The sequence below is a fragment of the Bufo gargarizans genome, chromosome 3 (genome assembly GCF_014858855.1).
Source record: "Bufo gargarizans isolate SCDJY-AF-19 chromosome 3, ASM1485885v1, whole genome shotgun sequence".
NCBI classification, from domain to species: Eukaryota; Metazoa; Chordata; class Amphibia; order Anura; family Bufonidae; genus Bufo; species Bufo gargarizans.
In genome coordinates, this window is record NC_058082.1 from 389,500,187 (window position 1) to 389,526,538 (window position 26,352).

Genomic DNA, 26,352 nt, shown 5'->3' on the forward strand with positions numbered 1-26,352 from the left:
CAGCAACACAAAATATATCAATGTGTTCCTCCAGCACTAAGGCCTGAAAGTCATTCATTTTGCAAGCTACACGTCTGGAGCTCGTAGGTTGCCATCTAAATTTCACACATTTAGTTTGTGTAATTGGAGAACCATTTGAGTAATGCGATTCCTTAAAATTTTGTGGGCATGCTTTTCGTGGACTTCTCCAATACAATACTGGACATTTGTGTAACTACTTTAGAGATGGAGAACATTACTTCTATTAGATTCATACTAGAATTACTTAGCAACATGGACCTTTAAATGAAATCTACTAAACAAAGACCTGTTACAAATATGTCAAATCCAAATTATTATCCATACGCTGGAAAGTCCCAATCAACACTGCAACTAGCATTTAACAGTTGGTGGCACAGAGTCATTTAACACTAATCCTCTCTCCATGTGCAGCCTCCGCTAGTGGAAACTTACTACTTATGTATTTGTACTGCTTCTATTAACTTTAATTGGAGCTGAATACTTCTGTTTCATACAGTGAACTCCCCCCCCCCCCCCCCCTCTTACAGATCGGCAGTGCAGGGGGGCTGTGGGCAGCCATAATTTTATTTTTTAATTAATTAACTTATTATTTAATTGCTAGCCGGATGAAAGCAAACAGGATTTGGAGCCCTGACCCTTTAAAGGAGTTGTCCATGTTCAGAGTTGAACCCGGATATATCCCCTTCTACACCTAGGCAGTCCCTCTGAGATGATCATCAGAGCATTTCATGCTCAGATACGTTCTCCCTTGCCCTGCGCCATAAAATGCTCCGAAGCTCATCTCAGAGGGGCTGCCTGGGTGAAAAAAGGGATATGTCCGGGTTCAGCTCTGAACCCGGACAACCCCTTTAATTATGACATATTTGGACCTACATTTACAATAATAGAAGTTAGGGTGACTGAGCTGGCATTATTGTTTATTGGGGATACGGTTTATGTGATCACAGTGTGGAATGGCAAGACTGTACGATTTAAAACAGACAGTTTTAAGAGCAATTTGAGGGCTCTGTTTTTCCAAATATGCCACCTGAAAATGTCCCATTTTGCTCATTGTATTGAAATTTGTGAAATTCATATCAGAAACCATGTATTTTTCTGACAAAGCAAAGAATCAGTAAAGTGTGAACATGACTTATTATAATATTTCAAAAATTATATTGCAGTTTGACCATTTTCTTGATGGTTCCTAAGACCTGAGCAGGATTTCTTCAGGTCTGTCACTGAACAAGTACCCTGACTGAATAGATCAGGTCTAAATACTTTTCTTCAAGTCAATAAAAACTAGAACTGTACCTGCTTTCTGAAGTCCCCATGTTTGGCTGGACGTAGCTTTTCCAGCCAGTCTGCTCGAACGTCATCTAGATAATTCTTCATTCGATTTTTTAAGGACTCATATTGCCAGATTGCAGCAGCTCCAAAAGAACAACCTGAAAACTGGCCACAGGACCATTAAAGAGGGGAAGCTGTAAGTGAAACCAGGCAAAAAGAAAGATCACAGCCTATTAAATATCATCCCTGCCCCCGTAACCCCTGAGGGGTGATAAAAAAAGCTATCCCTGTAACCCCATTCAAGGAAGTGATGAAGAAGTGATGAAGAAGCTATTCTGCATTGAGACGACCATTTCATTTTATTGCATTTTCTACACTGATTACCTCAGATCGGAGGGGGCCAACACCCTGCACCCCCTCCGATTGGCTGTTTGATGAGAAGGCTGCACTACTACCAGCACAGCCTTCTCTTCATTGCTTAACTGCGCACCGTCACAACTGCAATTACACCCAAGACGTCCCATTCACTTCAATGTGAAGACTCCTTCCAATTCACCTGATGAAATGTGGCTTTAAATATACACATTTAACAGGATGCATTAGGAATATTTTAATGATTTAAAAATAATAGAAACCTTTGTAGGACAGTTGCAGTCATCTAAATCAGAACTAAAACCCCAATTCTCAAAAAGTCAGGACACTGTAGAAATAAATGTGAATAAAAACAGAATGCAGTGATTTGGAAATCTCAGCCATATTTTAGTCACAATAAAATGTTTATCAATGTAAAATTGTGTAACATTATTCTGAAACTGTACCACAGTTTTTAGAATCAGTTTTTCGTAAATTGCTCCTCCATCTGGTTTTTATTAGTACCACTTACCATTCTTTTGTTGTTCCTGTCCCAACTTTTTTGAGATATGTTGATGCCATCAAGTACTAAAGGAGTTACCGTATTTCTCGCTTTACAAGATGCAATTTTTAGCAAGAAAACGCTTTTACAAAAAAGTGCCTGTATCTTATAAATGGCAGTCAGGGAGATCCAGCATGGCCAGACCCCCTAACTGCTTCCTTAATGATCCCACAGCACTTTACCCGATCAGCGAGATAGATATACATCTTCACACACTATTCCTTGTCGACACCGATCTGTGTAATCAGCGGCAGCAGGAGAGTACGACGCTGTACTGAAAGGAAATGACAACTCCAAGTACAGCTTAAAGGGAACCTGTCACCTCTACTATGCTACCCTCACTGAGCGTTTCTGAATGTTCATTGTTTTACCATAAACATATAAATTACACTTTTAATTTAATTTGCAGACGAATTCAATAAGTATTATGCATTTTTGTACTTCCCGACTTTTATGTAAATTAACATAAAAGAGTCATATCTTACTTGTGTGACCAGAGAAGAGTCATATTTTCAAGCTCTGACTCATCTCAGGTTAATTTGCATGTTGAGGGCGTGTTGGATTTAAATATATATGTATATATGCCCTTACATATATGCATGTATATTGGCCCTTTTGCATGGGCCGGTCCAGGTGGTATGGGTGTATACATGGAGATGTATGTATGCCCCCTTGTCAGCATACATCTCTATGTATAATATATCCATATGCAGGTGGGCTTATTACTGCCCATTTATGATATTGTGTATATGGACATGCATGTAGATGTGCCCCAAACATCTATATGGATGTATATACCTAAGTGCCCCCAGGTTGGGTAGTATGTATGATCAGCCTGGTTCGTTTATGACGTGTTATGTAGCAGCTGGGGGCCTACAGCTTGGGCAGGAAGTCCTTTGTTTCCGTTCTAGCATTCCGTCACACGACCCCACGATGATGTCATCACCCTCCTGTTGAAGAAGGAGGAGGGGGCTGCTTTTGGGCTATAAAACCCCAAACCGGACAGAGGTGCGGTCTCTTGGAATCTGGACTACAATCAGAGACATAGGGGATGGGAACAGCTCCCTGAAGGAAGAGAGGCCACATGCTCCTGGAAATGGCTGAGTACCAACCATCCCCTAACCCCTGGCTGCAGCAATAATCCCTGATGAGCCTGTACCCTGGAAGCAGCCCAGTCACCCCCTGTATAACCCTTGGTTAACCTTAACCTCTCCTGTCCTGAGTCCCCTATGATCTCTCATATCCCCTGTTCCGTAATAACCCCTGGTTATTCCCCGTAGGGATTGTATATTGCCAGGATTGGGTGGGCTGCTGGTAAAGTGTATGCATGTGTATTATTTCAATTGTAGTTAGAAGTTGGGGAAGACTTGGGACTGTGTTAGTGTAGTTAGAAGTGTATTGTTATAGTGTGTGTACTTATATTGTTGTTTGCTGCTATAAATATATATATCTATCCCATTGATCCCATATATCTATAATTATAAGCAAATATTAGACTGTGACATATAGAGTGTGAATAAATCCCTGCAGAGCATTAACCCCTTCAATGCCTGATCCCTGCAACCTTCACCCTGATAACTCGTTACCCTGTGTTCCTTGGCCTGCAGGTATTAACCCTTGCAGTGCCACAATTGTGCAATTTACCCTCTTGAACCCCCGTAGGGACAGTGAGTAGCCAGGCAGTATTATTGTAAGTATAGCTAGTGTGTGGGATGGAATTTGGGATTGTGCTGTGTAGTGTAGTTAGGTTTGTATTGTGTTTATTGTAGTACCGTTTCTATACTGCGGTGTGTACTTCTATATGTATATATATTCATATCCATTGATCTATGAATAAATAAATAATATATATATATATATATATATATATATATATATATATATATATATATATATATATATCTAGCGTATTGTTAGACTTGTATTGTGTAATAAATATTCCTTATTGTTCATAATACAGTGTATGGTGTTTTTACTAGTCGCGGCCCTAGTATAGTGATAGTAAGTCACACGTAGTGTAGTTCAGTGTAGTGTATAGGTAACAGAGGTATCTATATTTGTATATTATGATAAAGGCATAAATAGGCGGAGTCATCACTAGACGATTCGCGTCTATTTATGAATATTAACCGCCTCCGGACCGCCTAACGCAGATGTGCGGTCCGGAGGCGGCGGCCCTGCGCAGAGTCACGCATATATGCGTCATCTCGCGAGGGCCGGGATTTCCTGTGAACGCGCACAGGCGCGCACGCTCACAGGAACGGAAGGTAAGCGGCGACCGCTCGCTGGCAGGCTGGAGATCTGATTTTTGTAACCCCTAACAGGTATATTAGACGCCGTTTTGATCCGCAAAACACATGCGGACGTCTGAATGGAGCCTTACAGGGGGGGTGATCAATGACAGGCGGGTGATCACCCATATACACTCCCTGATCAACCCCCTGTCATTGATCACCCCCCTGTCAGGCTCCATTCAGACATCCGCATGTGTTTTGCGGATCCGATCCATGTATCCATGGATCCGTAAAAATCATACGGCCGTCTGAATGGAGCCTTACAGGGGGGGTGATCAGTGACAGGGGGGTGATCACCCTGATCACCCCCTGTCATTGATAACCCCCCTGTAAGGCTCCATTCAGACGTCTGCATATGTTTTGCGGATCCGATCCATGCATCCATAAAAATCATACGGACGTCTGAATGGAGCCTTACAGGGGGGGTGATCAGTGACAGGGGGGTGATCACCCTGATCACCCCCTGTCATTGATCACCCCCCTGTAAGGCTCCATTCAGACGTCCGCATGTGTTTTGCGGATCCGATCCATGTATCCATGGATCCGTGAAAATCATACGGACGTCTGAATGGAGCCTTACAGGGGGGGGTGATCAATGACAGGGGGGTGATCACCCATATACACTCCCTGATCACCCCCCTGTCATTGATCACCCCCCTGTAGGGCTCCATTCAGACGTCCGCATGTGTTTTGCGGATCCGATCCATGGATCCGTAAAAATCATACGGACGTCTGAATGGAGCCTTACCGGGGGTGATCAATGACAGGGGGGTGATCAGGGAGTCTATAGGGAGTGATCACCCCCCTGTCATTGATCACCCTTCCCTGTCATTGATCACCCTTCCCTGTCATTGATCACCCTTCCCTGTCATTGATCACCCTTCCCTGTCATTGATCACCCTTCCCTGTCATTGATCACCCTTCCCTGTCATTGATCACCCTTCCCTGTAAGGCTCCATTCAGACATTTTTTTGGCCCAAGTTAGCGGAAATTTTTTGTTTGTTTTTGTTTTTTCTTACTAAGTCTCATATTCCACTAACTGGTGTCAAAAAATAAAATCTCACATGAACTCGCCCATACCCCTCCAAATGCATAAACATTTTTAGACATTTATATTCCAGACTTCTTCTTACGCTTTAGGGCCCCTAAAAAGCCAGGGCAGTATAAATACCCCACATGTGACCCCATTTCGGAAAGAAGACACCCCAAGGTATTCCGTGAGGGGCATATTGAGTCCATGAAAGATTGAAATTTTTGTCCTAAGTTAGCGGAAAGTGAGACTTTGTGAGAAAAAAAATCAAAAAAAAAAAATCAATTTCCACTAACTTATGCAAAAAAATAAAAATTTCTATGAACTCGCCAGGCCCCTCATTGAATACCTTGGGGTGTCTTCTTTCCAAAGTGGGGTCACATGTGGGGTATTTATACTGCCCTGGCTTTTTAGGGGCCCAGAGTGTGAGAAGAAGTCTGGGATCCAAATGTCTAAAAATGCCCTCCTAAAAGGAATTTGGGCACCTTTGCGCATCTAGGCTGCAAAAAAGTGTCACACATCTGGTATCGCTGTACTCAGGAGAAGTTGGGCAATGTGTTTTGGGGTGTCATTTTACATATAAAAAAAATGGGATATTTCTCTCACCCAGCATGGTTATATGTAAAATGACACCCCAAAACACATTCCCCAACTTCTCCTGAGTACGGCGATACCAGACGTGTGACACTTTTTTGCAGCCAAGGTGGGCAAAGGGGCACATATTCCAAAGTGCACCTTTCGGATTTCACAGGCCATTTTTTACAGATTTTGATTGCAAGGTACTTCTTACACATTTGGGCCCCTAAATTGCCAGGGCAGTATAACTACGTCACAAGTGACCCCATTTTGGAAAGAAGACACCCCAAGGTATTCCGTGAGGGGCACGGCGAGTTCCTAGAATTTTTTATTTTTTGTCACAAGTTAGCGGAAAATGATGCAAAAAATATCTTGGTCAAATGCCAACTTTGTATAAAAAAAATTGGAAAAGTTGTCTTTTGCCAAGATATTTCTCTCACCCAGCATGGGTATATGTAAAATGACACCCCAAAACACATTCCCCAACTTCTCCCGAGTACGGCGATACCAGATGTGTCACACTTTTTTGCAGCCTAGGTGGGCAAAGGGCCACATATTCCAAAGTGCACCTTTCGGATTTCAACGGTCATTTTTTACACATTTTGATTGCAAAGTTCTTCTCACACATTTGGGCCCCTAAATTGCCAGGGCAGTATAACTACCCCACAAGTGACCCCATTTTGGAAAGAAGACACCCCAAGGTATTCCGTGAGGGGCATGGCGAGTTCCTAGAATTTTTTATTTTTTGTCGCAAGTTAGTGGAATATGAGACTTTGTAAGAAAAAAAATCATCATTTTCCGCTAACTTGTGACAAAAAATAAAAAGTTCTATGAACTCACTATGCCCATCAGCGAATACCTTAGGGTGTCTACTTTCCGAAATGGGGTCATTTGTGGGTTTTTTCTACTGTTTGGGCATTGCAGAACCTCAGGAAACATGACAGGTGCTCAGAAAGTCTGAGCTGCTTCAAAAAGCAGAAATTCACATTTTTGTACCATAGTTTGTAAACGCTATAACTTTTACCCAAACCATTTTTTTTTTATCAAAGACATGTAGAACTATAAATTTAGCGAAAAATTTATATATGGATGTCGTTTTTTTTTTGCAAAATTTTACAGCTGAAAGTGAAAAATTGCATTTTTTTGCAAAAAAATCGTTACATTTCGATTAATAACAAAAAAAGTAAAAATGACAGCAGCAATAAAATACCACCCAATGAAAGCTCTAATAGTGAGAAGAAAAGGAGGTAAAATTCATTTGGGTGGTAAGTTGCATGACCGAGCGATAAACGGTGAAAGTAGTGTTGTGCAGAAGTGTAAAAAGTGCTCTGGTCATGAAGGGGGTTTCAGCTAGCGGGGCTGAAGTGGTTAATTATCAATATTTACATAAATATTGGTGATTAATATTCCGCTTTAACAACTGTGATTAAACTACAGTATGGGTCTATGCGATTTGCAAATCACTGCATCCCGTTTATATTTATATTTTATACAATGTTCCAACTTTTTGGAATTAGGATTGTATACACCAAAAAAAAAAAAAAAAAGAACCTACATGTTTGCATTTTTTATGCCTCTTTTATTTAGGAGTTATAAATAAACCAAGGCTCATCAGCAAATCGTAGATGGAATTAACTTGTCATGCAGTCTAATGTCATGAAAACATTCAGCATTGCACGCTAATCAACGAATCAAATAGTAATGTAATATACATACCCCAACAGTGAATAGAAAAGGTTTGTACATCTTTTTCAGTATGCGGATACGAGAAAAGTGAGCAGATTCTGCAATGGGATTTCGTGACCCATTGTGCCTCCAAGCCTCCGTTTCGGCTCTTTCAGTCTTTCTTGAAACTTTTCTAAACCAACGCCTTTGTTCAATAAAAACCCTATCAAAAGCAAAAAATGGCAAGGAAGATTACCATAGCTGTATGATTACATTCATTAAAGGGGCTTTCTGAGATATTTTAACTAATGACCTATCCTCTGGATAAGTCATCATTTTCTGATCAGAATGGTCCAACACCTGGGACCACCGCCAATCACCTGTTTGAGAAAGCATCGGCACTCGCACTAGCGCCAAGGCCTTCTCTCAGGTCACCAGATGTCATTGTCTTACATGGGCCAGGGAGCATCTACGCTGGACGAGGGAAGAGTGGGCCTCACTACCGTTCACTAATGAAAGTCTATTCACGCTGAGCAGAAATGATCGCCACCAACAATGTTGGCAATGTCAAGGGCAGCGCTATGCATCAGCCACTGTTGTCAGCAGATGGGCCTTTGGTGGTGGTGGTGTTGTTACAGTGTGGGCAAGTGTGTCTAGTCAATACAGAAGAGCCCGACACTACAGTGACAAGCCCATAACTTTAATAACATCATTAATCCAGTCATTGTGCCTCTGCATGAAAAACACAGGCCTAATTTCATCTTCATGGACGACAATGCGGTAGTTCATCAAGGTCGCATCAATGGAAAATGGCTGGAGTGGAGTGGACTATACTATTGAAAACCTATGGGATTAGCCGAGTCTCAGTGTAAAGGCTCGTACTTCTGTACCTCAGAACCTTAACAACCTAAGGAAGGAACTTCAAAAAGAGTGGTATGCCATGCCTCAGAGACAATAATTTGACTTGTGAACAGCTTGAGACATAATTGCCAACCTGTAATTTATGCTCAAGGCACATGACAGGTTATTGAGACATTGACATTTTTGTTGGGGATACCCACCAGTCGTTAACTTTTGTTTCAACAAATTGTTTGAGCTGAGGAAATTACCATTGCTGCTTCTACTTAAATGCCCTACGTTCATGAAATAATATCACTGTAGCATGAACTTTTTGTTTTCCATAAATTTCACCTGAATGCCAAATATCCCTAACTTTCTGTGAGTAGTGTATCTCTGCAGCTATTAAGCATACAGACAAATGAAAGTTATAGTTTTAATCAGCATTATGAGCCCTACCAGGAAGTATGGTTTAATAGTGTTGATCATGCTGAAAGAGCCTTTTTAACCACCTCCGGACCGCCTAACGCAGATGTGCGGTCCGGAGGTGGCGGCCCTGCGCAGAGTCACGCATATACGCGTCATCTCGCGAGGGCCGGGATTTCCTGTGAACGCGCGCACACAGGCGCGCGCGCTCACAGGAACGGAAGGTAAGCGAGTGGATCTCCAGCCTGCCAGCGGCGATCGCTCGCTGGCAGGCTGGAGATCCGAATTTTTTAACCCCTAACAGGTATATTAGACGCTGTTTTCATAACATCGTCTAATATACCTCCTACCTGGTCCTCTGGTGGTCCCTTTTGTTAGGATCAACCACCAGAGGACTCAGGTAGCTCAGTACAGTCGCACCAAACACCACACTACACTACACCCCCCCATCACTTATTAACCCCTTATAAACCCCTGATCACCCATTATCACCCCGTATAAACTCCCTGATCACCCCCCTGTCATTGATCCACCGCCCTGTCATTGATCACCCCCTGTCAGGCTCCGTTCAGACGTCCGTATGATTTTTACGGATCCACGGATACATGGATCGGATCCGCAAAACGCATACGGACGTCTGAATGGAGCCTGACAGGGGGGTTATCAATGACATGGGGTGATCACCCTGTCACTGATCACCCCCCTGTAAGGCTCCATTCAGACGTCCGTATGATTTTTACGGATCCACGGATACATGGATCGGATCCGCAAAACGCATACGGACGTCTGAATGGAGCCTTACAGGGGGGGTGATCAGTGACAGGGGGGTGATCATTGATAACCCCCCTGTAAGGCTCCATTCAGACGTCCGCATGTGTTTTGTGAATCCGATCCATGTATCCATGGATCTGTAAAAATCATGCGGATGTCTGAATGGAGCCTTACAGGGGGGGTGATCAGTGACAGGGTGATCACCCCATGTCATTGATAACCCCCCTGTCAGGCTCCATTCAGACGTCCGCATGCGTTTTGTGGATCCGATCCATGTATCCATGGATCCGTAAAAATCATGCGGATGTCTGAATGGAGCCTTACAGGGGGGGTGATCAGTGACAGGGGGGTGATCAGGGAGTCTATATGGGTGATCACCCCCCTGGTAAGGCTCCATTCAGACATTTTTTTTTGGCACAAGTTAGCGGAAATTTTTTGTTTGTTTTTGTTTTTTCTTACTAAGTCTCATATTCCACTAACTTGTGTCAAAAAATAAAATCTCACATGAACTCGCCATACCCCTCACGGAATCCAAATGCGTAACATTTTTAGACATTTATATTCCAGACTTCTTCTCACGCTTTAGGGCCCCTAAAAAGCCAGGGCAGTATAAATACCCCACATGTGACCCCATTTCGGAAAGAAGACACCCCAAGGTATGCGCTGAGGGGCATATTGAGTCCATGAAAGATTGAAATTTTTGTCCTAAGTTAGCGGAAAGTGAGACTTTGTGAGAAAAAAAACAAAAAAAAAAATCTATTTCCGCTAACTTATTAAAAAAAAAAAAAAAATTTCTAGGAACTCGCCAGGCCCCTCATTGAATACCTTGGGGTGTCTTCTTTCCAAAGTGGGGTCACATGTGGGGTATTTATACTGCCCTGGCTTTTTAGGGGCCCTAAAGCGTGAGAAGAAGTCTGGAATATAAATGTCTAAAAATGCCCTCCTAAAAGGAATTTGGGCCCCTTTGCCCACCTTGGCTGCAAAAAAGTGTGACACATCTGGTATCGCCGGACTCAGGAGAAGTTGGGGAATGTGTTTTGGGGTGTCATTTTACATATACCCATGCTGGGTGAGAAAAATATCTTGGTCAAATGCCAACTTTGTATAAAAAAAATAGGAAAAGTTGTCTTTTGCCAAGATATTTCTCTCACCCAGCATGGTTATATGTAAAATGGCACGCCAAAATACATTCCCCAACTTCTCCTGAGTACGGCGATACCAGATGTGTGACACTTTTTTGCAGCCAAGGTGGGCAAAGGGGCACATATTCCAAAGTGCACCTTTCAGATTTTGCAGGCCATTTTTTACACATTTTGATTGCAAGGTACTTCTCACACATTTGGGCCCCTAAAATGCCAGGGCAGTATAACTACCCCACAAGTGACCCCATTTTGGAAAGAAAACACCCCAAGGTATTTCATGATGGGCATAGCGAGTTCATGGAAAATTTTATTTTTTTGTCACAAGTTAGTGGAATATGAGACTTTGTAAGGAAAAAAAAAAAAAAAAAAACATTCATCATTTTCCGCTAACTTGTGACAAAAAATAAAAAGTTCTATGAACTCACTATGCCCATCATACCTTAGGGGGGCTACTTTCCGAAATGGGGTCATTTGTGGGGGTTTTCTACTGTCTGGGCATTGTAGAACCTCAGGAAACATGACAGGTGTTTAGAAAGTCTGAGCTGCTTCAAAAAGCAGAAATTCACATTTTTGTACCATAGTTTGTAAACGCTATAACTTTTACCCAAACCATATTTTTTTCCCCAAACATTTTTTTTATCAAAAACATGTAGAACAATAAATTCAGAGACAAATTTATATAAATATGTAGTTTAAAAATAAAAATAAAACTGAAAGTGAAAAATGTCATTTTTTTGCAACAATTTCCTTAACCTCTTAAGGACATAGGGCGTACAGGTACGCCCTTGTGCCCTGGTACTTAAGGACACAGGGCGTACATGTACGCCCTGTGCATTTTCGATCACCGCCGCACGGCGGGCGGTGATCGGAACCCCGTGCCTGCTCAAATCATTGAGCAGGCACTTGGAGCAAATGCGCCGGGGGGTCCGGTGACCCCCCCATGTATGCGATCGCAGAAAACCGCAGGTCAATTCAGACCTGCGGTTTTCTGCGTTTCCGGGTTATTCGGGTCTCTGAAGTCCCGATAACCCGGAACAGGATGGTGATGGTGGTGTGATTTCACCCCACCAATCACCATCCAGCGATCCTGAGTGGTGATGGTGACATCACCACTCAGGATCGCTTTCTGATTGGTCTGTGGGCGGTCCGGCGGCAGATTCAAAAGAGGCAGGCGCTCCTCTCCTCCTCCTTTTGTGTTCCGGAGCCGGAGGAGAGAGGAGCTGCCTGCACGTGTCTGCCACCGCTGCCTGCACCCCGATCTGTGCCCCCCAGGACCCCATCAGGTACATAGGGACAGCTAGGGAAAGTTTGGTTTAGGCAGGGAAAAAAAAGGGAAAGTTAGTTTTTGAACTTTGATTGCATCACCCTAAGTTAGGGTGTCTGGGGTCCACAGCACAGCTGTGTGACCCTAGACCCCCCAGGGGTGCTGCCACTTGCCCTCCCACCCCCCCTGCCCCCCCCCCACCTTTTTTGGGGTGCATTTTTTTTTTTTTCGTGTACGCTGACTGTGGCCGGCACTTAGTGTCCGGCCACTGTTAGCGCATCGCACACCCCACTGCTGATCAACTTCGGACGGTTGATCAGCGGTTTTGAATTTTTTTCCCCACATTTTTTGCCCTTTTTTTTAGTTAGTTTATTTTATTTTTTTTCTGTTAGTTTTAGGGTGAGTTCGTGAACACCCGTGCCCCCACACACACGCACACAAAATAAAGAGTTACACACACGCACATATACACGCAGACACACACTCCCCTATGGCCCGCCGGACGTTCTCGGCCGAGGAGGCATACGCCCAGATTGCCTCTGACTCCGAGAGTCCCAGTGAGGATGAGGATGACCCCACATTCCTGTTGTCATCCGCCAGGCGGAGCAAGGGGACCGCCATGTTAGGGACCCTGTGGCCCACACTAGTACGAGCAGCTCTGGGGCTCGTACTGGTTTCCCGGCCCACCAGTTAAATCCACCGGAGCCCCCTGCCGGTGAACTTGTCTGGTGTAGCCCAGAGCGATACGAGCCTGTGATTCCTGATTTTGTAGGCCAATCAGGAATCCAGATTTCCACAGTGGGCTACACTGAATATGACTTTTTTTGTCATTTTTTCAGTGACCCACTGGTAAATCTGATGGTGGAGCAGACGAATCTGTACGCCCAACAGTTCGTCGCTCAACACCCGGGCTCCTTTTTGGCCAGGCCCGGTGGCTGGACGCCGGTCAGTGCAGCCGAAATGAGGACATTTTGGGGCCTCGTGCTGCATATGGGCCTGGTCAAAAAACCCAGTGTCAGGCTGTACTGGAGTGGGGACGTCCTATACCAGGCCCCACTTTACAGTACAGCCATGACACGCTCCCGGTTTGAGGCCATCCGGAAATGTCTGCATTATTCCGATAATGCAGCATGTCCCCCCCCGAGGTGATCCTGCCCATGACCGTCTGTACAAGATACGGCCGGTCATCGATCACTTTGGGGCCAAATTCATGGAGGCCTATGTACCTGGAAGAGAGGTCGCGGTTGATGAGTCTCTCATTGCGTTCAAGGGGAGACTCATTTTCCGCCAGTATGTGCCCTCCAAGCGGGCGAGGTATGGCGTGAAGCTATACAAAATTTGTGAGAGTACCTCAGGGTACACTTACAAATTTCGTGTGTACGAGGGGCGAGATTCCCGGATTCAACCCCCAGAATGTCCCCCCACTCTGGGTGTTACCGGGAAACTTGTGTGGGACCTTATGTACCCACTGCTGGATAAGGGTTACCACCTTTACGTGGATAACTTTTATACCAGTATCCCCTTGTTCCAGTCCCTTGCCGCCAGATCCACGTCCGCTTGTGGGACCGTGCGGAAAAATCAACGCGGCCTCCCGGCCCACCCCCTCCAGGTACCTATCCCCAGGGGTGAGACCCGTGCCCTTACCACTGGAAACCTGTTGCTGGTCAGGTATAAGGACAAGAGGGATGTCCTTATGCTGTCCACAATTCATGGTAACGGCATCACCCCTGTCCCTGTGCGAGGTACCGCGGCAACGGTCCTCAAGCCCGATTGTATCGTCGCTTACAATCGGTATATGGGAGGAGTTGATCTCTCTGATCAAGTCCTCAAGCCATATAACGCCATGCGCAAAACCCGGGCATGGTACAAAAAAGTTGCGGTCTACTTGGTGCAGGTTGCCATGTACAACTCTTTTGTACTATCCCGAAGCGCTGGCAGCACAGGGACATTCCTCCAGTTCTATGAGGCAGTCCTCAAGGCCCTGATCTTTTCGGACCGGGAAAGAGCAGGCCGGAGTACCTCGGGAACTGTAGGTGCCCGGATCGTCCCTGGCCAACACTTTCCAGGTGTGGTCCCCCATACTGGAAAGAAGGGACGAACCCAAAAAAAGTGCAGAGTGTGTCGCAAGAGGGGGATACGGAAGGACACAACTACTCAGTGCGACACTTGCCCCGATCATCCGGGCCTCTGCATTGACGGTTGCTTCAGGGAGTATCACACTTCCATGGAGTACTAAATTTATATCCCAATTTAGCACTGACATCGGATAAAAAAAACTGGTTCTCAGACTTGAGACACCCAAAAAAAACTAAAATAATTTATTAAAAGTAGACATATTAGGTATCGCCGCGTCGGTAATAATCTCCTCTATAAAACTACCCCATGACCCAACCCCCCAGATTAACACTGTAAAAAAAAAAAAAAAATAGGTGCAAAAAAATAATTTTTTTGTCACCTTACATAACAAAAAGTTTAATAGCAAGCGATAAAAAAGTCATATAGCCCCCAAAATAGTGCCAATAAAACCGTCCGCTCATCCCGCAAAAAATGAGTCCCCACATGAGATAATTGGATAAAAAAAAAAAAATGACCCTTAGACTTTAGAGATACCCAAAAAAAGATTTGTATCAAAAAAGATAATATAGTCAAAAACCTAAATAATTGTAAAAAAAAAAGTAGACTTATTAGGTATTGCCGCGTCCGTAAAAATCTCCTCTATAAAAATATCCCATTACCTAACCCCCCAGATTAACACAGTAAAAAAAAAAAAAAAAAAAAAAAAACAGTGCCAAAACCGCTATTTTTGGCACTTTTCCATTTCAATCAGTTTTTTCCGGTAATAAAACAAGGGTTAACAACCAAACAAAACTTAATATTTATTACCCTGATACTGCAGTTCACAGAAACACCACATTTGTGGTCGTAAACTGCTGTATCAGTAAAAGGGAGGCCGCAAAAAGGAAAGGACCGACATGGTTTCTGGAAGGCCGATTTTGATGGCCTTTTTTATTGACACCATGTCCCTTTTGAAGCCCCCCTGATGTACCCTAGAGTAAAAACTCCCCAAAACTGACCCCATCTAAGAAACTACACCCCTCAAGGTATTCAAAACTGATTTTACATTCGTCGTTAACCCTTTAGGTGTTCCTCAACAGTTAATGGCAAATGGAGATGAAATTTCAGAATTTCAATTTTTGGTAACCTTGCGTCACAAAAATGTAATATAGAGCAACCAAAAATCATATTTACCCTAAAAATAGTCCCCAAAAAAATGCCACCTTATCCCGTAGTTTCCAAAATGGGGTCACTTTTAGGGAGTTTCTACTCTAGGGGTGCATCAGGGGTCTTCAAATGGGACATGGTGTAAATAAACCAGTCCATAAAAATCAGCCCTCCAAAAACCAAACGGCGCACCTTTCCCTCTACGCCCCGCTGTGTGGCCGTACAGTAGTTTACGGCCACATATTGGGTGTTTCTGTAAACGGCAGAGTCAGGGCAATAAAGATACAGTCTTGTTTGGCTGTTAACCCTTGATTTGTTAGTGGAAAAAATGGGTTAAAATGGAAAATTAGACAAAAAAATGAAATTTGCAAATTTCATCCCCATTTGCCAATAACTCTTGCGCAACACCTAAAGGGTTAACGACGAATGTAAAATCAGTTTTGAATACCTTGAGGGGTGTAGTTTCTTAGATGGGGTCACTTTTAGGGAGTTTCTACTCTAGGGGTGCATCAGGGGTCTTCAAATGGGACATGGTGTAAATAAACCAGTCCATAAAAATCAGCCCTCCAAAAACCAAACGGCGCACCTTTCCCTCTACGCCCCGCTGTGTGGCCGTACAGTAGTTTACGGCCACATATTGGGTGTTTCTGTAAACGGCAGAGTCAGGGCAATAAAGATACAGTCTTGTTTGGCTGTTAACCCTTGATTTGTTAGTAGAAAAAATGGGTTAAAATGGAAAATTAGACAAAAAAAAGAAATTCTCAAATTTCATCCCCATTTGCCAATAACTCTTGTGCAACACCTAAAGGGTTAACAACATATGTAAAATCAGTTTTGAATACCTTGAGGGGTGTAGTTTCTTAGATGGGGTCATTTTTGGGTGGTTTCTATTATGTAAGCCTCGCAAAGTGACTTCAGACCTGAACTGGTCCCTAAAAATGTCGTTTTTGTAAATTGCTGAAAAATTTCAAGATTTGCTTCTAAACTTCTAAGCCTTATAACATCCCCAAAAAATAAAATATCATTCCCAAAACAATTCAAACATAAAGTAGACATATGGGGAATGTAAAGTCATCACAATTTTTGGGGGTATTACTATGTATTACAGAAGTAGAGAAACTGAAACTTTGAAATTTGCTAATTTTTCCAAAAATTTGTTAAATTAGGTATTTTTTGGTGCAAAAAAAAATATTTTTTTGACTTCATTTCACCAGTGTCATGAAGTACAATATGTGACGAAAAAACAATCTCAGAACGGCCTGGATAAGTCAAAGCGTTTTAAAGTTATCAGCACTTAAAGTGACACTGGTCAGATTTGCAAAAAATGGCCTGGTCCTAAGGTGTAAAAAGGCTGTGTCCTTAAGGGGTTAAATTTCGATTAATAACAAAAAAAGTAAAAATGTCAGCAGCAATGAAATACCACCAAATTAAAGCTCTATTAGTGAGAAGAAAAGGAGGTAAAATTCATTTGGGTGGTAAGTTGCATGACCGAGCAATAAACCGCAAAAGTTGTGGAGTGCCGATTTGTAAAAAAGGGCTTGGTCACTAGGGGGGTATAAACCTGTGGTCCTTAAGTGGTTAAAAGGCAGACACCTTCAGATTTATTCTTTTTAACATTTATATAACTGAAGAACATTTTAGGGTTAGTTTTACTCTCTTTGGCATTTAATCTCTCGGTCTCTAATTTGGACGCTTTTATTTGTTGTTTTTTTTTCCATGTTCTATTTTTTTCCTTATAGTTATTCAGTGCTTCCGTGCTACTCTCCTGTTTTAGTGATTTATATGCTTTCTTTTTCTAATTTATTTATTTACAGTTCTTATTTATTCACATTGGTTTCTTTTTGTTCCTAAACCTTTTATTCTCATACGGTATGTACCTCTCACAATGAGATTTTAGGATGCTTTTTTCCAAACAATTTTTTATTCAATTTTTGAAAAGCACATCAAGAAACATACAGATAGATTCGACAAGTACAATTGTCATGAATACAAGATATCCATTTATCATAATCAAATGTAGATTGCATTAAGTCCCTCAACCCCCCCCCCCCCCTTAATCCCCTTATTCCATCCGGTTACAGCTGAACTTGCATATTCTGATTTACATAATGACATCATTTCAACAATTCAGGTCCCTATCTAACCTTTAAATTCCCTAATGTTCCTTTTAAGTCCCTAGTCAAGTACCACTCTGTAAATTTGAAATTATTCATAAGCACCTGTACTTCCTCTGCAGACAAATGCTTGGAAATATATGTATTCCATTTTTCTAAGAAACCAGACGATTTACGATTTTTATGCCCTTCTGCCTCAAAGGATGCTTTTAACCACTTCCCATCTGGGCCATTTGCCCCCTTCCTGACCAGGCCTAATTTTACAAAACTGACATATCCCACTTTATGTGGTAATAACTTTGGAATGCCTTTACATATCCAAGTCATTCAGAAATTGTTTTCTTGTGACACATTGTACTTCATGATAGTCATAAATTTGAGTCAAAATATTTCACCTTTATTTATGAAAAAATACCAAATTTACCAAAAATTTTGAAAAATTCGCAATTTTCGAAATTTCTATTTCTCTGCTTTTAAAACAGAAAGTGATATATCATAAAATATTTATTACTTAACATTCCTCATATGTCTACTTTATGTTGGCATGATTTTGAAAATGTAAACGTTAGAAGGCTTAGAAGCAATTTTTAAAATTTATAAGAAAATTGCCAAAACCCACTTTTTAAGGACCAATTCAGGTCTGAAGTCACCTTGTGGGCCCTACATAGTGGATACCCCCATAAATGACCCCATTGTAGAAACTACACCCCTCAAGTTACTTAAAACCGATTTTACAAACTTTGTTAACCCTTTAGGCATTCCACAAGAATTAAAGGAAAATGGAGATCAAATTTCAAAATTTCACTTTTTTGGCAGATTTTCCATTTTAATCCAATCTTTTCTTTAACACATCGATGGTTAACAGCCAAACAAAACTCAATATTTATTACCCTGATTCTGCGGTTTACAGAAACACCCCACATGTGGTCATAAACTGCTGTATGGGCAAGGTGTTTTAGCATAGTTTTTATAGCGGTTCGGTCAAGTGACATTTTTATAGAGCAGATTGTTAAAGATATGGTGATACCCAATATATATACTTTTTCTTATTTATTTAGGTTTTACACAATAATAGCATTTTTGAAACAAAAAAATATGTTTTAATGTGTCCATGTTCTGAGAGCTATATTTCTTTTATTTTTTGAGAGATTTTCTTATATAGGGGCTCATTTTTTGCGGGATGAGGTGACTTATATTGGTACCATTTTGTGGGACATACGCCTTTTTGATCACTTGGTGTTGCACTTTTTGTGATGTAAGGTGACAAAAATAGCTTTTTTTGACAGTTTTTTTATTTTTATTGTGGGACATTTACTTTTTTTTTTTTCTCCACTGTCGATTTCTCCTTTAACTGGGGCTGACATAGTAGCCCCATTTACAGGAGAAATACCCCCCCCCCCCCCCCCCCCGCAACCTCATCAGTACAGCCTCAGAGCAGGGCTGATCGAGGTCTTAAACAGCTCCTGCACTCTCCGGTCCCGGCGATCGCATGCACAGCGCTCGGTGAATCCAGAAGGCAGGGTCACCTGGGCACTTTCCCTGCCTTCTCTAAGCGGACAACCCGATCAGCACCTGCACGATTAGCGTGCAGCTGCAGTTTCTGAACGGACATTCTGGAAGGTCCATTTAGAAATAGAGAACCACCTCCCAGACATTTATATTCAACATGCGGACGGGAGGTGGTTAAAGATATCCCATTTTGTGGCTGTATTTTTATTTTTGAGGACTTTGTCCCAGTTAGTTAGACATATGGCCTCTCTTGGCTAAATTTAGCTTCTTTGAAGTTTGGTATTTTTGTTCCTCCCTGTAGAAACGCTAATTGGAAGGTTATTACTTTATGGTCACTATTTCCCAGGTGTCCCCGAACCTGCACCTCTGTTGTTCTGTCAGGCCTATTGGTTAATACTAAATCCAGTATGGCTGTCCCTCTAGTCGGGTCCTGAACCAGTTGGGAGAGGCAATTGTCTTGGTTATTGCCAAGAACCTGTTTCCTTTATGAGATATTTTAAGTTTCCCAGTCTATATGTGGGTAGTTAAAGTCCCCCATAATAACCACCTCATTATGATTTGCCGCCTTGTTTATCTCGTTTAGTAGAGCAGGAGTAGAGATTTTCTGTGGACTCTGTGGAAAGGCTATTAGGTTGTGTGCCCCAAGTGCTGGGGGTGACAATAAGTCAAATTTCATTGGCCAGGGTATTTAAATATACGGGTGGGGTTTAATTCTGACCAAGGGCAGCATCTGTGTAGATTAAGTATGCTCTCACTGTGTTTGTGCAGGTTTCTGCTAGGTACTCTGAGAAACTCTCATACTCCAAAAACATACTAAGAGGCTTAGTGGGAAACCAGATTGGGATCCACCATACGTAGAAAGAGCAGGGCGAGTGATTACAATCTCCGTACAGCGCTACAAAATATTTTGTCACTCTATAAATTACGGTAACAGTAAATAAATATGCAGTGTCCCCACTGCAAGTGGTTAACATGTTAATGTCACAGTTTGCAATGTATGGAGTGGGAGATTCAATAGTTAGAGTAGCTAGGCAGGGCTGGTTTGAAGGAGCTCACGAGCGGACCCGAACGTCTCCGTCTAGCCCTGATGCAGTCTGAATGGAGCGGATCCGCTCAGACTGCATCAGTCTGGCGGCGTTCAGCCTCCGCTCCGCTCGCCTCCGCCTGGCCATGCGGAGGCGAGCGGATCCGTTCAGACTTACAATGTAAGTCAATGGGAACGGATCCGCTTGAAGATGACACCATATGGCTCAATCTTCAAGCGGATCCGTCCCCCATTGACTTTACATTGAAGGTCTGAACGGATCCGCTCAGGCATCTTGCGCACTTAGAAATTTTTCTAAGTTATTAATGCAGACGGATCCGTACTGAACGGAGCCTCCGTCTGCATTAATATGATCTGATCCGTTCAGAACGGATCCAATCAAGCGCTAGTGTGAAAGTAGCCTAAGCTGTAATCAAGAAAATAGCAACAGAGCAGTGCTGAAAAGGGACACTTTGTTCCCCTGAGTATAACAAAAGAAAAAGGGACAATTTGTGTGCCTGCCCCCTTGAGCTAAAGAGATAGTGGATCTTACGTATTGTATAGTGGCCACAAAGGAGCAATGTAGAACGTTTGTCAGAGAAAGGTAACGCACTTACATTCAAGCTAGACATCTCTGCTTGAGGAGAAAGCAAACAAGATTTAGGTTCCCCATCATATCAAAAGGACAGAAAGGGTCCTCTGTATGAGACCCCCTTCTCATCACTGCATGGCCCAGTGAGTGACCAAATTGTGATTACAAATACTCCCATCCTCCACATCATTCTCCCGGGCACACTGCAAACACATACCTTTGTCCGTGACACAGTCTGGTCCTTGTACAAGAGCTGACTATCCAGCAAGCAGAGTTCATTTTGGTCTTGAATGATCAGAATAATTAGATTCTGTTTAGGCCACTCATACCACATGTAACTGAAATAGAGCACACGTCACTTTTATAAAAGTAATACACAAGCTATTTAAATTTACACAGTTCCAAGCTTTGCCATAACAGCAAATTTACCACTTATCAGTTGACACCAGCCCCCAGGTCACAAAAAATCCAGAGAACCATTACAAATATCATCCAGTTGTACTAGAAACATTGGATGTTATATTGGACAGGCCCGGACCCGCTACTCTTCTGCTGCTGCCTTGCGGTGGACCTGGCCGCTAGGGCCTTTTGTTACTTTGCAGGCTGCAGACTGCTAACTAGGTTTCTCCCTTCTGTCCACAGGACACAGGTGCATTGCCCAGCTCTCAAAGGGCAGACATCCTAATTCACCCCACCTCTGAGTACTTAAGGCACCTTCCTCTGTAGGGGTGCCTGGGCAATAGGTTACTTAGCTTGTTAGTGACGTTTTTTCTGTCTGCCCATGTACCAACTTCTGACAGTTTTCTGGACCCTTCACTGCCTGACCTCCGTATTGACGCTACGCTGTCAGCCCTGACCTTGGAATATATATTGGATTGCTTGTACTCCGCCCGCCCTGACTACATTTTTTTCCTGATCCCTCTGTATTCCGCACCGATGTCTCTGACCATAAATGCTGGCAATAGATCCGGTAACCAGGCAGGGGCAAGGAAGTGTTGCAGTCTGTTGGAGACATTCCTGGGAGATGCTTGCTGTCTGTAGGCAAACATTATCCTGCAAAAAAGTAGCAGTTGGAAGCCCTGCCATGAGAGGCAACACATGTGGCTGTGCAGGTTGTTCTGCACATACCACTTAGGCTACTTTCACACTAGCGTTCGATCGGATCCGTTCTGAACGGATCCGATCATAATAATGCAGACGGAGGCTCCGTTCAGAACGGATCCGTCTGCATTATATTTGCATATAAAAGCTAAGTGTGAAAATAGCCTCGGACGGATCCGTCCAGAATTTCAATGTAAAGTCAATGGGGGACGGATCCGCTTGAAGATTGAGCCATATTGTGGCATCTTCAAACGGATCTGTCCCCATTGACTTACATTGTAAGTCTGGACGGATCCGCACGCCTCCGCACGGCCAGGCGGACACCCGAACGCTGCAAGCAGCGTTCAGCTGTCCGCCTGTCCGTGCGGAGGCGAGCGGAGCGGAGGCTGAACGCCGCCAGACTGATGCAGTCTGAGCGGATCCGCATCCATTCAGACTGCATCAGGGCTGGACGGAAGCGTTCGGGTCCGCTCGTGAGCCCCTTCAAACGGAGCTCACGAGCGGACCGACGAACGCTAGTGTGAAAGGAGCCTAATAGGCATGACCAACTGTAATATGCGATGGCTCCCCAGATCATCACACCAGCAGTTGTATTGTTCCAGGATTGAAGAGCTCACCACCAGGCCTCTATACTCGACTATCATCGCATCCTAAACAGAACATGGACTGAAGATATATTTCCAGTCCGTAGCAGTCGACGGATGCGTAATTGAAGTGGCACCTGTGTCTGGAAGGTAGACAATGAAACTGTGTCAGATTTTTGTGCTCGTCAGTGGATCAATTGATCTTCTCTCCTGGTGGTCTGTCTGGACAGTTCTGATCCTCTTCACAGTGTGTGGATGTCCTCATGTAACCACTGCTCCCAACACCTTGTAGCCACTAGGTCAGAATGGCCTAAATGTCAGGAGATTTGTCAAATCGAACATCAGGCTACTCTCAGTCCAATGATGTGTACTCTCAAAATCAAATGTGCAAAATGTCTTTGACTGCATTGTAGAGTTATTTCTAGCAGTTAACTATCTCTCACCAAGAGGTAGACAACCCAAGTAGCCCCTGAGAGCCTCTTTATATGCGGTGGGAAGGACTTATGTCCTCTAGTGGCAAAACTCAGTATATAATCAGATCACACTTCTCTGCCTTTTGGCCAAGATCAGGTATAGTATCTGTTCTCATCAGTCCGGTCGAGCTCACTCCTGGACTGAACTCTGCCCATGGAGGAAGGCCGCGGTAGGCTGAGCCATGGGATCAGAGAAGAGCAGAGAACCACACAGTGGCCCACAAATTGTGTACAGCATTAGGGCAGAAATGTCCTGTGCGAGGTGGCCCGGGTTGCTGGATCAATGTCATTAGGTCGAGTTGTGTTGAAAGCCCAAAGTGCAAGTGCCCCAGGAGTGGTGACCCTGGGGTGCTGGAATTCACCGAGGGTGGAATCCTACCGAGAGATGGCACATTGGCACAGCACTTTCTTTCTCACAATTTTAGCACACACCTCTCTTTGCTCTGCTTCAGCCTTGACAAGATGAGGAATTTTTATAATTCCGGTCGAATGTCTGTGCCGTCATGGCACACATTCACTATATTTATTTTTTGTGTTCACTGTGTGCACTTTACAAGTTGTTTGTCACTAGGATTTTCAGAGTTACGGGTAACCCCTGAGGTCTAGGTGGGGGGTGGGGGTGGGGGGGGGGTGGCCATATTGGTTCCTCACCCCCCTGCCAAATCCCGTGGCCTCTGGGGAGAGTCCAGACCTTGTTGAAGGTCCTGGCTGACACCTTGGGTGGGAGCATAGATGGGTATACCCTTGGATTCAGCTGAGGGTTGCCGTTTGTCCTAGTCCCTTGCAGGAGCTTCGGCCCCGGAGGGATAGGGAATGGTTTGTGTGGGGGCCCTTCTCTTATGAAGAGGGCCTGCGATAGACCGCGACCTAGTGCACGATTTGTGTGTGGCACGCTGCACGATTTTGTTGCACGGGTGAGAGCATGACTTTGGGCTTTTGATTAAAAAAAAGAATCAGATCACACATGTAATCATTCACATATCTGCCTTAGATAAAACTGCATGCAGACTTTTGCAGCAATCCAACATTTCTATATGGGTCTGTTATATATTTTTTGTTAATGAGTGTATTCGAGTTGTTAAAGGGGGTGTCCTTAACAGAAAAAAAAAAATATATATAAAAATAGAGGGGGAGTCTCTGTTTAGGATCCGCATCTCTTGACCAGAATGAAGCATGTTCACAAAGAACATCTCTTGGGGGATTGAGCGAAGAGCTCGGGTAATTGGATCTTGTGTGCAGCACTAAACAGCCTTGCTTCCTAGTGGCAGATTCTGCTGTGTAAACACAATCTGCTGCTGGGAAACAACTGGACAGTATGGGGACGCTAATGCCATCGCTTCTCCCCATACTCTGGAGGAGCTTGGTGTATGTAAATGCTGCGGTCTACATTGCTAGCGATCAACAGATTGTCGTTGTTCCTTCCTGACAATCTGCTTGTTCTTCGCCAGTGTAAAGGGCCCTTCACTGCACAGAGACACTACTGACTGGAGTGGCATGGACCTGCCGACACAAAATACAGTGCAATCTGAAAGCAATACGTTAGAGGTCATCAATATTACCAGTACTTCAACGGTAACCCCTTTAAGTAAGAGAAACCCCATGTAATATCTACTGTGTATGTCCTTATAGGGTATATAGTCAATAATTGCCTTGATAAGAAAACTTCTGTAATGCCTCATTCACACAGACAGTGTTCAGTCAATGATTTCTATCATTGATTTTGAGCCAAAACCAGCTGTGGCTCTAACCACATAACAGGTGCAGATCTTTCCCTTATACCTTCTTTCCGTGTAGCCTACACACCTGGCTTTGGCTCACAATCACTGACGTGTGAATGAGGCTTAGGCCGCATCCGTTGCACCGTTCCGTGGTTCCGCAAAAAAAAATATAGCATGTCCTATTCTTGTCAGTTTTGCAGACAAGAATAGGCATTTCTACAATGGGCCGCCCGTTACGCAAATTGCTTCAGTTTTTTTGCGGATCCATGGTTTGCGGACCGCAAAAACCGGTACAGTCGTGTGCATGTCGCCTTAAGGCTGAAAGCACACACACACAGGTATTTTGTAGAGGTTTTCATCACTTTAGCTTTTTTTTGCAATGTTTTTGCGTCTGCATTTTTTGCTGAAAAAATGCCAGCTCATAGTCCAAAATAAAAAATGAGATGAAGGGGGAGACAAGCGTTTTTCGCCTAAAGACCTTTTTTTCTAATTGGGGGTGTTTTTTGTCTGTTTGTGGCACCGATTTTTTTTTCCGCTTCTCTGGCTTTTTTTTGTGGTAAACAAAATGCCACAGAAAATGTGTTCGTGTCTAGACCCTAAGGCCCCTTTCACACGGGTGCAATGCGTGACGTGAACGCATAGCACCTGCACTGAACCCTGACCCATTCATTTCAATGAGACCCATTGAAATGAATGGGTCATGATTCAATGCGGGTGCTATGCGTTCACGTCAAGCATTGCACCCATGTGGAAAACTCCCTTGTGTACATGAGCATTTTTTTTTCACACATCAGTTCTGCGTTGCGTGAAAAATGTAGCATGTTCTATATTCTGCGTTTTTCACGCAGCCCGGGCCCCCATAGAAGTGAATGGGGCTTCAGTGAAAAACGCATTGCATCCGCAAGCAAGTGCAGATGCAATGCGTTTTTCACTGATGGTTGCTAAGAGATGTTGTTTGTAAACCCTCAGTTTTTTATCACGCGCGTGAAAAACATAGCAAAATGCATTGCACCCGCGCAGAAAAAAGTGAACGCAATCGCAGACAAAACTGACTGAAAATGGCGAGTTTGACTGAATGCATCTGGAGCCAATCCGTCATGCTCGTGTGAAAGAGGTCTGAGGGGGTTGCTCCAGAAAATAAATGTATCACCTATCTAAATAGGGGATAATTGTGTGATTGTGTTCCTACCATATGGACCCTACTGATCATTATGTCTCCTGTACCTCCTCACCACATAGTTGCACGCAAAGAGGTGAACGTGTGCATTGACGTCCCATACTGACGCAGACAGCCCCATACAGTTTTACTAAGACTTCATACACACAGACAGTGTGTATTCCGCATTTTTCTCACTCCCTTGAAAATATAAAAAAATTACTATTCTCATCCGCAATACAGACCAGACCATATTCTATCATTTTCTGAATAACCACACAGATCTGCCAAAAATACGGGTGTATGTGTGGCCCCATAAAATATGATCATGTGGGAGAGGCCCAACTGTGAGGGTTCTAGTGGTGGGGACTCAACAATCATACATTTATCTGAGTAAACTAGACAAAATATTACTGACTTATTCTCAAAATAGATCATCAATATCTGATCGGTGCGAGTCCTACTCCTTGCACCCCCCACATTCAGCTGCAGACTTTTCCTAGGCCACTGACATCATGTACAGTCGTGACCAAAAGTTTTGAGAATGACACAAATATTCGTTTTCACAAAGTTTGCTGCTAAACTGCTTTTAGATCTTTGTTATTGTTGTTTCTGTGATGTAGTGAAATATAATTACATGCACTTCATACG

The 26,352-nt window shown here is 43.5% G+C and overlaps 1 protein-coding gene across 5 annotated transcripts in view; it reads right to left on the bottom strand.

The window, feature by feature from the left end:
• PARL (presenilin associated rhomboid like) overlaps positions 1 to 26,352 on the bottom strand; it is a 145,492-nt gene that overhangs the window by 114,349 nt on the left and 4,791 nt on the right. For all 5 annotated transcript variants that reach the window (XM_044288241.1, XM_044288242.1, XM_044288245.1 and 2 more), the window contains exons 2-4: positions 20,887 to 21,007; positions 7,820 to 7,991; positions 1,315 to 1,455 (exon numbers count right to left, since the gene is read on the bottom strand). In XM_044288241.1, coding sequence (XP_044144176.1) covers positions 1,315 to 1,455; positions 7,820 to 7,991; positions 20,887 to 20,948 — 375 coding nt within the window. In that variant the 5' untranslated portion in view covers positions 20,949 to 21,007. The remainder of the gene's footprint in view (positions 1 to 1,314; positions 1,456 to 7,819; positions 7,992 to 20,886; positions 21,008 to 26,352) is intronic.